Source organism: Adiantum capillus-veneris, chromosome 17 (genome assembly GCF_014529385.1).
Source record: "Adiantum capillus-veneris isolate H3 chromosome 17, ASM1452938v2, whole genome shotgun sequence".
NCBI classification, from domain to species: Eukaryota; Viridiplantae; Streptophyta; class Polypodiopsida; order Polypodiales; family Pteridaceae; genus Adiantum; species Adiantum capillus-veneris.
Window position 1 is genome coordinate 10,228,745 of NC_140947.1, and position 13,642 is coordinate 10,242,386.

At 42.2% G+C, this 13,642-nt stretch overlaps 1 protein-coding gene across 1 annotated transcript; it reads left to right on the top strand.

Annotated features, from left to right (window-relative positions):
- Window positions 1-894: 894 nt before the first annotated feature.
- On the top strand, window positions 895-1,166 carry LOC147436789 (uncharacterized). The gene is made up of 2 exons (XM_086486126.1): window positions 895-1,041; window positions 1,083-1,166. Exons 1-2 carry the CDS (start codon window positions 895-897, stop codon window positions 1,164-1,166), a joined length of 231 nt encoding a protein of 76 aa, XP_086342252.1.
- The last annotated feature ends 12,476 nt before the right edge of the window (window positions 1,167-13,642 follow it).

Here is a 13,642-nt window from a genome sequence, read left to right on the forward strand (position 1 = left end):
CCCCCGTTCTTGCATGGCTTGCTCGCTCCTTGTAGGGATTTTCTTTGACTTTTGTGCCACCTCAAGCCCCTTCACCTTGGGCCTAGTTCTCCCCACAACCTTGGCCCTTAAGCCCCTCAAGCTTGGGCTGGGTTCCCACCTCAAGTACAACCGTAGAATCTCAATCATGACAAGCACCTCAAGAATCTCAATCATCAAGCACTTCAATCATCTCAAGCATCTCAGTCATCAGCGTGACAAAAGCACCTCAAGCTTGGTCCAGGTTCCCACCTCAAGCACAACCCTAGCTTACCTAAGGTCAAAGGACTTTTAACACTAACTATTGGATTTCTTCAATGAAGCTAACCCTAAGGTCTTTATGCTCCATTGGTTAGACTTGATCTTTGATAGACCATCTCCCATTTGGGCCCCCTTACCATTGGCCCCATGTTGAGATAGATCTATAAGCACGTGTTTATATCGTAACCCTTGTTCCTGTTTATTCTCCCACATTAAATGATCAGTTTAATATGAGAAAATCATGTGGGTTGGTTAGATATTAGATTTTATGACAATCCAACACAGTTGCTTGAGATTCCTTTTAAGGTTCAAACACCATTTCAAGCTCCGTTAAGAGATATCACTAATTCTTCATCTCAAAAGTGAAGAACACACCCAATGCTCAAAAAGGGAAGATAGATCTAAAAGCATCCACTCAATTGCATCGAATTGATATGCCCCCAACAATTACACACACCAAATCTGATGATGTGCCTACAAGAACCCCTAATGTGGTTCAAGGGGAAGCTTTTTGTGGTGGTGAAAAGCCAATCCAACATACCATGTTTTTTGCATCAAGGAATTGGACTATAAACTACAACTTTATTGGATGCTCGTCCAAATCTATTTGAAGGCATGAAAGATGGCAACATGAATGCTATCTTAAAGAGAGGAGATGAGAAATGGGAGTTCATCTTAGAGTATTGTGTCCAATGTGGAGTGATTTTCTCAGCTGATCAATGCCTCTTTCGATGGGATCAAATTTTGGCACTTTTCAAGAAGGTATATGATTATGAGTAACATATTCCATCCGGTTGTGATAGCTGTTGGAATTTGTCAGCAAACTAATGAGAAGGGATGAAGCTTCCTTGAAGCTTTTTGAAGGATTTGTATTCAGCAATGCTTGATCGAGTGGGAAAGGAAAGATCGATGAATCCTAGTGACATTGTTTATGAGACCGTGCAAGAAAACTTAGGTGAGATGAGCCATGGATACTCCATTTCTACAATGTTTGAATGTAAGCAGTTTTTTATGTTCACATTGTGTCATGTTCTATACTTATTATCTGCCGGAGATCCTATTGCATCACCAAGGAAGGCTAGTGGCTTGAAGAAAGAAGATGATGTCGTGAATGAGGAGTAATCTTCAAAAAAAAACACAAGAGAGAGGTGACAAGATGTCGGTATTGAAGAAAGAGCTTGAAGGCACAGCCACTTGTATACTTTGCACCATTTAGAATCAAACCACAATTTTAACAATGGTAAAATGTTGAATTTTGAAGCAATCTAGCATCATTGATAGACCCAAGAAAACTACGCAAAACATCCATAAACCACATGTCACTATCCACTACACATTGCACCAACATGGAATAGTCTTTGTTTTGATCATATCCAATCCTAGGTCCTCTCCATGACAATGTGCATCGCATCCATATCCCCACACACATTAGGCATGCCTTGCTTAGCAAGACACCCTACCTTGAAATTGGTGATCTTTGATAAGCTTCTAGGACAAGATATAAAGTTGTGTTGATGCTCCAAGAAGGCATTTATAAAATGGTTGATTGTCTTGACATTGTTTATCTTCTAGCACCAAACAACTCACTGATGTCCATGGTTGAAACACTTGTTGCAAAATGGAATACCCAAATTTTCACTTGCTCCTTAACCGAGAGAACTCGTCCTTGTATACTTACAAATGGATCTGGTATCTTTCCTTGCTGCAACTACTCCCAAAGAAGCTCAACAAGGTTCTCAAAGAGAGATAGTAATAATCTGAAAATACTCTTAAACATTTGCTCATCATCTCAAAAAAAACAAACACAGTAGTTCCACCACTTAAGTGTGTGCTATTTTACATACCACAATGAGAGTGCATGATGTGTAATGAAAGCTTCAAGGATGAGGTGTTCAACATATGCACGTAACAAAGTGAAATCTCTATTATGTGCACAAACTAAATCTCTTTGAAGATTACAAAAAAATAATTGTGAAGCTTTAGGATGGCTTCATGTTTGCTGCCTTTGCCAAAGGAGCTGTAAAAGCACAAAGAGTAGACCACACATAATGGAGAAGAGAGCCTGCTGTTTCTATGAGGCCATGCTTTAAATTTGAAATTTTCAAGTGCACATAGTGTAAGGGAAGATGATGATTTCCAACCCCCACCTTGGCACAATAAAATCTCCAAATTCTAGTCAGATCTGGTTTTAGTCTTGAGGATCAATTGTTGATTGAATCTACTCAAGTATACAATAGAGTAAAGCTTAGCAATAGACTACCACTTTGGCTCAACAACTCCACAAAAATATCACAATACACGTTCTCTGCAATCTCACAAGATGTCACTATGTGCATTAAACACAAGTGTTGTTAAGTACATGCGATAATTAACGCATACCAAGGACAAAAATAAAACTTGAAAGCTGGTGAGGCATCATACATTAACTTATCCCAGTTCACTTCTAAAGCCAATTTTTGGGGTTGCAATTTTGTTAAAGACAAAATCATTGGTTCACATTGCCCTGAACGACACATGTCAATTTCTTTTGCATCTTACTTACATGTGGCACTCCTTCAAAGGTATGGACTTGCAAGCTATAGCATTAGTTGGTTCTGCAAGTCACTTACTGTTGAACGGACGACACTCTACAACTAAAAAGCCCATTCTTGTATTGTATAATTTGACACACTCAATTGTAATTATGTTTTGAGACTCTATCGAGTCTCTAGATTATAGCTCATTAAATGTATGGATATGCAGAACCCATGGTAGAAAGTAGGAGCTCCTTGTTATGAGCTAGTACCTCCAAGACTGAGGTATATAAGACAACTTTTGAAACCCTAAGGATTTTTTTTTATTAATCATATTTTTGAGCTCTATTAAGTGTATTGAGACTACATGTTTTGTGTGAGAGAGTGAGCGAGGTATTCTTCTCCTTTCTACGCATACTACAGAAGATACATTGCGGAGGTGATTACACCATCACATTAGCAACGATGAGAGCTATGCTTTGATACCAAGCTTGCACGATTCCGGTTTCATCCTTCACCTGGAAATGTTGCCCATGAGGATAATGACGCTAAAGAAAAAGTGTGCCTTTTATCCGAGCTGCGTAAGAAGAGCCCAAAGCCAATTCCAGGGAACAATGAAGCGGGGTCTTTTTGCCTAGGTGCGGGTAGTCCGCATTCTTACAGACATGTCTATTTCACCAAGTCTTTCTCTGAGACAACGCTTAGATCGTTATTCCTTTCCTGTGGGTTGGAACTTACCCAACGATAATTTCAAATATAAACGACTTCTGTTAACCCTCACGGCACACGGACACCCTATGATCTATAAACATTGTATTATTTAGAGTCAGGTACCGGGCTTGTCGTACCAATAGGAACAGGATAAGGGTGATCGCCGATGACAGGCGCACTCTAAGTGGAATATTCAAGGAGTTAGTTGGCTAAGTATGGGCGCCCAAGTGTGAATGGGGTGAGCTCATATAAAAGCCACTAAACCTAATTTTTACTCATTCTCTCATTGTGCAATAGAAGCCGCTCTTGCTCCATCTCCACCTTCTCCTTCACCATCTCCTTGTGTGTGTGTGTGTGTGTGTACGTGTGAGAGAGAGTGTGAGAGTGTGTGTGTGATCGAGCGTTGCGGCGGCACGACGGCGGCGAGGCGGTTGAGCACGGCGTAGCGGCGTCTCCCTCTTCTTCGCGTCGCGGGAATCCTTCATTCGCAACTACGCACGAAGGTGAGTGACACACCATTCTTCCTTGTGAGCTTTTCTGTTGTATGAATGTGTGCTAGGAGCCTTTGTGGCTCGCACACGGTGCGTAGAAAGTCTACGCGCCGTGTGCGAGCCACAAAGGCTCCTAGCACACATTCATACAACAGACAAGCTCACAAGGAAGAATGGTGTGTCACTCACCTTCCTGCGTAGTTGCGAATGAAGGATTCCCGCGACGCGAAGAAGAGGGAGACGCCGCTACGCCGTGCTCAACCGCCTTGCCGCCGTCGTGCCGCCGCAACGCTCGATCACACACACACTCTCACACTCTCTCTCACACGTACACACACACACACACACACAAGGAGATGGTGAAGGAGAAGGTGGAGATGGAGCAAGAGCGGCTTCTATTGCACAATGAGAGAATGAGTAAAAATTAGGTTTAGTGGCTTTTATATGAGCTCACCCCATTCACACTTGGGCGCCCATACTTAGCCAACTAACTCCTTGAATATTCCAGTTAGAGTGCGCCTGTCATCGGCGATCACCCTTACCCTGTTCCTATTGGTCCGACAAGCCCGATACCTGACTCTAAATAATACAACGTTTATAGATCATAGGGTGTCCGTGTGCCGTGAGGGTTAACATGCCCCCCTTCCTGATGTAGATTCCGTCCTTGGAAGCGATCCAGTTGAAGCTCGTTCGTCGAGATGGAAGAGCAGTCGACATGGATGTGCGTAGCCTTCTTCAATCACTGTAAAATCAAACAACATTGCCACAGTAATTGCATTCTCATATACAATTAAAAATCATATGCAATAGACAGACAAATTGATTGGTAACAGAATTTTAGACAATTTGTCAGCAATAAACATTAAATTGCAATATAATCAAATGCATAAACAGATGTAAAGGTAAAAAATTAAACAAGTTCGGGGTCGCTAATTTAACGGTCAAAAGGCACTAGAGCGCGACTATTAATACCATGGATAACTTCTCCATTTTCTCTGGTCAATTAAGTTGTTTAATCGCGAGAGCCAAGTATTTGATGTTCGAGGGCTGACTAGAGGCTATACCTAGAAGACCTTGTAGTTAAGCTACGATAAAAGGAATTTCTCATGAAATCATCGCCTGACTGATTACCTTTTCTTTGACCCCCCAAAGTCTTTTCACATTGATTCAATTTTGATGTGTGTGCTTATTTTGTATGCCTTGGGTTTTTTGCTTTTCAAGGAAAAGCACCCACACTGGGAACCTCTAGGGCTCTAGTACCATAGGCGATACATGTGAGTGAAGTACCAATTTAAGCAGGGATTTCTCTTCCAGCTTAAAATTTTACATTGTGGCACTTTGATTTTTTGTTTGTTCATTTTCAGCATTTTAATTTTGTAACTTTGGGGGGTCATATAACACCGTTACCCTCCCCAGGCTCATCATGTAACATTTAATGGCCTAAAATCTTATGTGTAGCGGAAATTAGCATGAACATAGTGGGCATTTCATTAGAATAGATTCCTAATGAGAATTACAAGAGTGCTTGGGTGGAGAGAGCAACAAAAAGCATAACACCTAGTTAGATAGCATCGACAATACTTTCAAAAGAGAGAGAAATTAAGCTATTGACAACAGTTGAGGACCGGATTTGCATGGAGCCGGTCCCCCCTCCAAAAGGCTTTGTATTATGGTTTCTCCCATCAAGAGAGACATTGTACAATACAATTCTTTGTGTTCCTTCAAGACTAGCTAGTGCAATGAAGATGGAAGCTTCATACACTAAGCAAAACACTTAATCAAACACAACTTGAATTATCCCCGTTCTCAGACCCAAGACCTCACACACCTTCGAAGATGGTGAGAGCTAGCAGGGTATGAGAGTAGATTGAGAGGAAAAAGGAGTATCTTACGAGAAAGATGTACATCTCCTCACATAATCACTCATATTAGCATAGCTTAGCTTAGTAATTAGCTTGGTAGAGGAGATGAGCATGCATTGAAGCTTGGCTCTTGGTTGGATTTTCATCCACATGCCAAGAGAGTGTTGATGTAGGCTTCTATCTCACAAGCTTGGAGTGGGTGATGAGCTCTCCATTAAAGCTTGGGAGGAGATAGAGTATTCTTCCTTCACACATGGTCAAGTGTGAGTGTGTGTGTGTCAATGCCAAGCAAAAATCAGCCCTCTCTCTCTCTTGGGCGAGCCCTAGCTGCTAATTAGGTCTGGCTTTTGCCTCATTGGACCTCCCCAGGTCAAGCCAATAGGAATTAAACAGCATAAGTGATAGCCTTTAAACATGTGTCCCCCTTTCCCCTTTTGTGAGAGCTTTAGATAATTAAATAATTAAACAAAACTCTCATTGGACCCCTTTGTCTCCTGGCCAATAGGAATCAGGCAAGCCATGAGGCTTCTGAATGCTCATTGGACCCTTTGGGAGACTGCCCAATAGTCTTCTAGGAGACTTATTTCTCATTGGTTTCTTTTATTAAATGTTTTTAAATTAATTAAACTACATTTACTCTAGCTTAATTCTCATTGGTCCACTTCAAGGGTCTTCCAATAGGAACTGGGCACACCTTGTGGGCATCTGGCCTAGGGAGCTGACATGTGTCCCTCATTCCCTTTGTGTAAAGGGAGCCTGTGTGTGTGTGTGTGGCTTTCTCTCTCATCCCCTAGCTTTGGGGCTCGCCCCCTCCCATGTAGGGATGTGCAAAGACTTTTAGGGCACACACAAAGCATCCAATTTTCCCTAGGGTTGACCTTTGGACTCAACCTTTGAATTTTGGAACCTTAGCATTTTGGAAGTCTTAATGGGCTGAATCTTAGGGTCTTTTTGGCCCATTGTTTCACATGGCTCTTTTGCAGATGGCCCCCCCTTTGGATCCCTATTTTCCCTCCTTTGGATCCCTACTGTGGCCGGTCTGCTAGCTTAACCAATATTCTAGCTTTTTCTCCCTTGGCACTTCCCCACATTAAATGATCAGTTTAATATGAGAAAATCATTTAGGAGAATTAGATATTGATTTTTATGACATTACCTCTCTCTTGAAATCATAGTCGTCCTCGACTATGGTGTAGAGAAGATAAAGCATATGCATGAGTCCTTTTCTTTAGCGGGTAGAGGATCCCTATGTTACCCTATGACATCATTCCATAATGGATGACTAGTCCATTTGGTGCTTGAGAGCCTGAGGCTGCCGCAAGCATGTCTGCACATTAGTCCTATCTGTCTTCCATAGTAGAGTGACAAGCTCTACTTGGTGTTCGGGAGACGTCGTCTCCGCAAACTTGATCTAAGCATGCATACTACTTCATTTTTGTGCACAAATAAAGAAAAAGAGAGTCTTATAAGACAAAAATTTTGTTCATTTTTAACATTTTGTACATTTGCTTACTCTTGGGAAGCATTGTAAGCATTGACAAGGTTTATGTTATCCTTTAATTGTATGCCTTGCATCCATCTAGCATCTTCAAAAGGATAATTCTTAAACTTAATAAGATATCTTCGGATAGTCTTACCGCCTCTTAATACCTTGTCTTCATGTCGGAGAATGGACTCGGGCTGCAGCACCTCCTCGTGGTCCTCGATCTCCGGTGGGTCTTCAATAGTTGGTTCTTGAGGTGGCTCTCCTTTGTAAGGCTTTAATAGGCTCACATGAAAAGCATTGTGTATGAGCCAATGATTGGGCAACTTAAGTTGATAGGCCATCTCATTGATTGGCCTAAGAATCTAGAAGGGACCATAATACCTTTTTGCTAGTTTAGCATAGTACTTTTGGTGGCCCGTAGGATTCTTGCCCGTCGTGTGCCTTAATCGAGCCTTGGGAAACTTTAACAAGACCCAATCGTTTTCTTTAAAGGCTTGGGCTCTTCTGTGCTTGTCAGCAGCAGCCTTTTGCCTTTGCTGTGAGATAGAGATAGCATCCTTAATCTTTTGGAAAGATTCTTGTAGGTCTCGGCTATACTCATCTGCAGCGAAGATCTTCCCATGTACCTTAAGTAGCAAGGGACTTTTTGATCTTCCCTCAATTACCTCGAAAGGTGCTTTTCCTGTGGAAGTATGTACAGTGTTATTGTAAGCATACTCTACTAAGGGTAAGTACTTCTCCCATTGGGATCTTTGATCTACTTCCGTTACATAGGCTTTTAGTAGATCAAGAATGGTTAGGTTAGCTATTTCACTTTGGCCATCAGTTTGTGGATGATAGGCCGAAGAGAAGTTTAGCCTTGTTCCTAAATTCTCAAAGAGACCCTTCCAGAGATTACTGGTCATTCTAGGATCTCTATCCGACACTATGGACATTGGCAAGCCATGATACTTGAAAATTTGTGAAATGAAGAGGGTTGCCATTTGATGGGCTTTGATAGTCTTTTTGACAGGTATAAAATGAGCTTGTTTACTGAACCTGTCTACTATCGTCCATATTCCCGTATTCCCATGGATAGACTTAGGCAATCCAAAGATAAAATCCATGGATATGCTCTCCCAAGGTGAATTAGGGATTGGCAAGGGTTGAAGCAATCCAAGTTGCTTCCCTCTATCAAATTTTGTCTTTTGACATACCACACATTTGGAAACATACTCGTGTATGTTCACTTTCATGGTAGGCCAATAGAAATATGTTTCAATTCCCTTTAGGGTAGACTGAATCCCTCTATGCCCCGCATATGGGGGAGCATGAGATTCATACATTACTTTCTCACGTAGTGAGTTAGTAATGCATAGTCTATTGCCATAGAGAAGATAACCATCTTGTAAAGTAAATGGTTCTTCTTTCTTCCCTAATGCAAGTGCTGAAATCACATCTCTAAAATCGGGATCAATAGCATACTCATCTATCATTGAAGATAGATCATTGTGAGTTGCTATGGAAACCGCATTCACTCTCGGTCGTCTTGAGAGTGCATCGGCTACTTGATTATGCTTGCCAGCAATGTGAGCAATATGAAAATGAAATTGCGAAAGGAAATTTGCCCACCTCATTTGTTTGTCGAAAAGCTTGGTCTGCGTCATGAAGTACTTAAGACTTTGGTGATCCGTTCACAGAATGAAAGGAGTCCCTAATAAATAGTGCTTCCATGAGTCTAAGGCATGTAGAACTGCAAGGAGTTCTTTTTTGTATATGCCTAGAGCTTGCTCAACAGGGTCGAGCCTTCGACTCTCATAGCCTATGGCGTGCCCTTCTTGGAGCAGAACAGCCCCAAGGCAATCACCACAAGCATCACATTGGACCTCAAATGGTTTTGAGAGATCCGGTAGTGTAAGCACAGGTTGAGAGATAAGCTTTTCTTTAAGCTTTTCGAAAGCATTGTTCTCCTTAGCAGACCACGTATACCTAACATTTTTCTTTGTTAGGTCATGTAATGGTCCCGCAATTCGTGAGAACTTTTCTATGAAGCGTCTATAGTATGCACACATACCTATAAAGCTTCTTAGTTCATGAAGATTCCTTGGTTTAGGCCATCCTTTTATTACCTCTAACTTGGATGGATCCATTTGGATTCCATTTTGAGAGATAATGTGACCTAAATATTGAATCTCTTGCAAGAAAAATTCACTTTTCTTTCGATTAACATAAAGTTTATTCTCTCTTAAAACTTGAAATATTACCTGGAGGTGTTGCTTGTGTTCCTCCAATGAATTAGAGTAGATGATAATATCATCAAAGAACACTCCAGTGAAGGTTCGATGAGGCCTGAACAGCTTCTCCATCAAGCGGTTGAATGTGGCTGGTGCATTAGTCAAGCCAAAAGGCATGACGATGTATTCGTAAAGACCAAATGTAGTACGAAATGCGGTCTTTACAATGTCTTGATCAACTATCCTTATTTGATGATAGCCACTTTTTAGGTCAATCCTACTGAAGTAGGTCGATCCTTGTAGCTTATCAAATAGGTCTTCTACCCGTGGAACGGGAAACCTATTCTTGATAGTGATCCTATTTAGTGCTCTATAGTCGACACACATACGATATGTGCCGTCTTTCTTTTGCACTAATAGCACAGGTGAGCAAAATGGAGATGAGCTAGGCCTAACCATGCCCTTCTCAACTAACTCATGCACTTGCCGCATAATCTCCTCTTGTTGAGCTTGAGAAACTCTATAAGGAGGTTTGTTAGGCGGTGAACTTCCTGGAAGAAGTTCAATTGCATGGTCGTCATTACCTCGTTTAGGAGGTAGCTCACAAGGGATGTCGTCAATAAAAACATCTTGAAACCCCTTGAGAAAATTGGATAACTCTAATTCCTTTTGGTTGCTTTTATTTTCTTTTGCTAAAGCATTAGGTTCATTTTGAGAATCTTTAACAAAAATCATGTACACGGAAATAGAGCTCTTTATTGACTTGTTGAAAGCTGGTGTATGTACAATGGGGATGGTGTTACCCATCTCCTTAGCATCTATATACATGTCCTTTTCCCTGAACTTAAAGGAGATTCTCCTTTCAGGAAATTTAACATCGGCAGCCAGGCGGTGAAACCATGGTGCCCCTAGGATTACATCCTCATGCTTGAGAGGAGAGATAAAGAAGTCCTCTTTGTCCACATAGCCTTGGACATGAAGCCTCAATTTCCCGATTAAGGGAGTGACTGAAGCTTCTTGCCCCTTGAAGGCACTGTCTGCGGGTAGGATATCTCCCATCTCGTAGGATTGTATGCCTAGCTTGGTGGCTAACTCCATAGATATGAAATTGTGAGTAGAACCAGGGTCAAAGAGAATAAAAGCATCATGTTCTCTTACCTTTCCCCAAGCATGGCATAGAGGAGATCCTTTGTGGTGAGTTTGGTGAATCTCCTCCTCTTGGATTTCAACCAAAGAAGCTCTAGGAGGATCTTGGCGGTTGTTCTTTTGGGGACAAGCGCGGTACGCATGCCCTTGTTCGCCGCACTTGAAACACCGGTTATCTTTACGATAACGCTCAAGCTCTTCAGGAGAGAGTTTATTCTTTCCTTTGTAAACTCCCTTCTCTTTAGCTTTGTTGGAAGTGCCCTTAGGAGACTTTTGGACATTGTCCTTCCCCTTAGGCTCATTGGAACCCTTGTTTTCCGGGGGCTTATTATTTCTTTTACCCCCCGTTTGGAAATTGATTCGCGAGGCCACCATAGTATGGTGTATTACCGCCGATATGGTACGTGGCCTTTGGGAGTTGACATACTCCGCCATTTCTTCGGTTAAGCCCGCACAAAATTGTTGCTTTTGCTCTCCAAAATCCAACTTTTTGAAGACAGTGGCTTTGAGTTGTAGGTCCCAAAACTTGTCTACATATTTGTGGATAGATTCATTGGGAGAGAGCTTTAAGCTTCGCCATTCGGTGAGTACTTTGTCTTTGGCATCGGTGGCCAAAAACTGCTTCATAATGGAAGCTCTTAAAGCCTTCCATGTTCGTGGAGCTTCACCGTTGGCTCGTAGGCTAGACCACCATTGTCTGGCGGACTTTTGAAAGTGCATAGCTACATGGCGTAGCTTAGAGGACTCCGTGAAGCCCTCATCTCCAAACGCCGCATCGAATTGCTGGATAAAGGCCAAAACTTTGTCTGTAGCACCGAAGGTGCCATCATAGGTAAGGAAAGAGATGCTCTTCCCTCCCTCTTTGAATTTCTTCAGCTTGGACGACCTCTTCCATGCGGCATAGGATTTCCTATGGCCTCTTCTTTTTGATGGTTCAAAAGTTGCACCATCACTTTCTTCAGAAGATGAAGAATTTGAAGAAGGTGGAGAAGAGGGTGACCTCTTTCTCGCCTTTTTCTTGTCTTGATCTTTGTCGTCTTCACCATAGCTTTCATAAGAGGAAGAGGATGAAGAAGATGGAGAAGAGGGTGTCCTCTTTCTCGCCTTTTTCTTCTCTTGTTTTTTATCATCCCTCTTTGAATTATGGCGTGGAGAAGGGTGTGATGGTCTTCTCCGCTTTGGTGGTGATGGAGAGCGTTTAGCCCGCCGTCTTCGTGGAGCCATCTCCGCCGAGGTGGCGGAAGACTCGCTTCTTTCTCGTTCCTTCGGTGGAGGCTCTTGAGTTCTCCTTTGGGAAGGAGATGCATCATCAAGAAGTAAGTTCTTGAGCCCTTCATATGGATTCTCTTCTTCTTCCCGAATCGGAGAGAGACCTCTTTTGGTAGTCTCACAAGGAGGCTTCCTAGGTGTTCTCTCGTCATGGTGATGAGCTTGGAGAATCCCGTGAGCACGGAGCTGCCGTTGCACTTCACTTTGGAGAGATGGATTGCCCATGGCTTGTTGAAGCCTAGAAACTAGATAGTTAACAAGCATTGAAGCATCATTAGTAGCTTGCTCATGAGCAAAATCAAAGTTATCAACATTAATTTCACTCTCTTTACTATTGTCAGCCATTCTAACAACTTTTAGGTGTAAACTTTTTAGGTGTACTTTGGCACTTCAAGCCTTAGTTGCTACTCCTCTTTACCCCTTTAGAAAAAGCACTCAAGCTACTGTACCCGCGGCTCGAATACCATTAATTGCAAGGAATAGAAGAGAGGGTCTTTCGACACCAAAACAGCACCGGCTCCTGTCAAGCTTCTAATAGCTCAATAGTGGTTAAGCCGTAGGCAAGCCCCGTAGGACTCCACTATTAAGACCATAGCTCTCAACGGTGATGCCCCGTTAACTGCACAAAGGCAGGCGCACTGCAAGGCTGAAAAATCCCTATTCTACTTACTCACAGGCAATTAATAATACCAACCATTTGTAGCTAGCTTGAGGACCTCCCTTCTTGAGCAAGAAAAGAGAAACCTTGTGCTCTGATACCAATGTAACATTTAATGGCCTAAAATCTTATGTGTAGCGGAAATTAGCATGAACATAGTGGGCATTTCATTAGAATAGATTCCTAATGAGAATTACAAGAGTGCTTGGGTGGAGAGAGCAACAAAAAGCATAACACCTAGTTAGATAGCATCGACAATACTTTCAAAAGAGAGAGAAATTAAGCTATTGACAACAGTTGAGGACCGGATTTGCATGGAGCCGGTCCCCCCTCCAAAAGGCTTTGTATTATGGTTTCTCCCATCAAGAGAGACATTGTACAATACAATTCTTTGTGTTCCTTCAAGACTAGCTAGTGCAATGAAGATGGAAGCTTCATACACTAAGCAAAACACTTAATCAAACACAACTTGAATTATCCCCGTTCTCAGACCCAAGACCTCACACACCTTCGAAGATGGTGAGAGCTAGCAGGGTATGAGAGTAGATTGAGAGGAAAAAGGAGTATCTTACGAGAAAGATGTACATCTCCTCACATAATCACTCATATTAGCATAGCTTAGCTTAGTAATTAGCTTGGTAGAGGAGATGAGCATGCATTGAAGCTTGGCTCTTGGTTGGATTTGCATCCACATGCCAAGAGAGTGTTGATGTAGGCTTCTATCTCACAAGCTTGGAGTGGGTGATGAGCTCTCCATTAAAGCTTGGGAGGAGATAGAGTATTCTTCCTTCACACATGGTCAAGTGTGAGTGTGTGTGTGTCAATGCCAAGCAAAAATCAGCCCTCTCTCTCTCTTGGGCGAGCCCTAGCTGCTAATTAGGTCTGGCTTTTGCCTCATTGGACCTCCCCAGGTCAAGCCAATAGGAATTAAACAGCATAAGTGATAGCCTTTAAACATGTGTCCCCCTTTCCCCTTTTGTGAGAGCTTTAGATAATTAAATAATTAAACAAAAC

Bases quoted from the DNA above. Each gene is read 5' to 3' on its own strand.
- LOC147436789 (XM_086486126.1), top strand. From the start codon at position 895: ATGAAAGATGGCAACATGAATGCTATCTTAAAGAGAGGAGATGAGAAA. The intron at 1,042-1,082 runs GTATATGATTAT...CGGTTGTGATAG, and splicing joins TTTTGGCACTTTTCAAGAAG to CTGTTGGAATTTGTCAGCAA.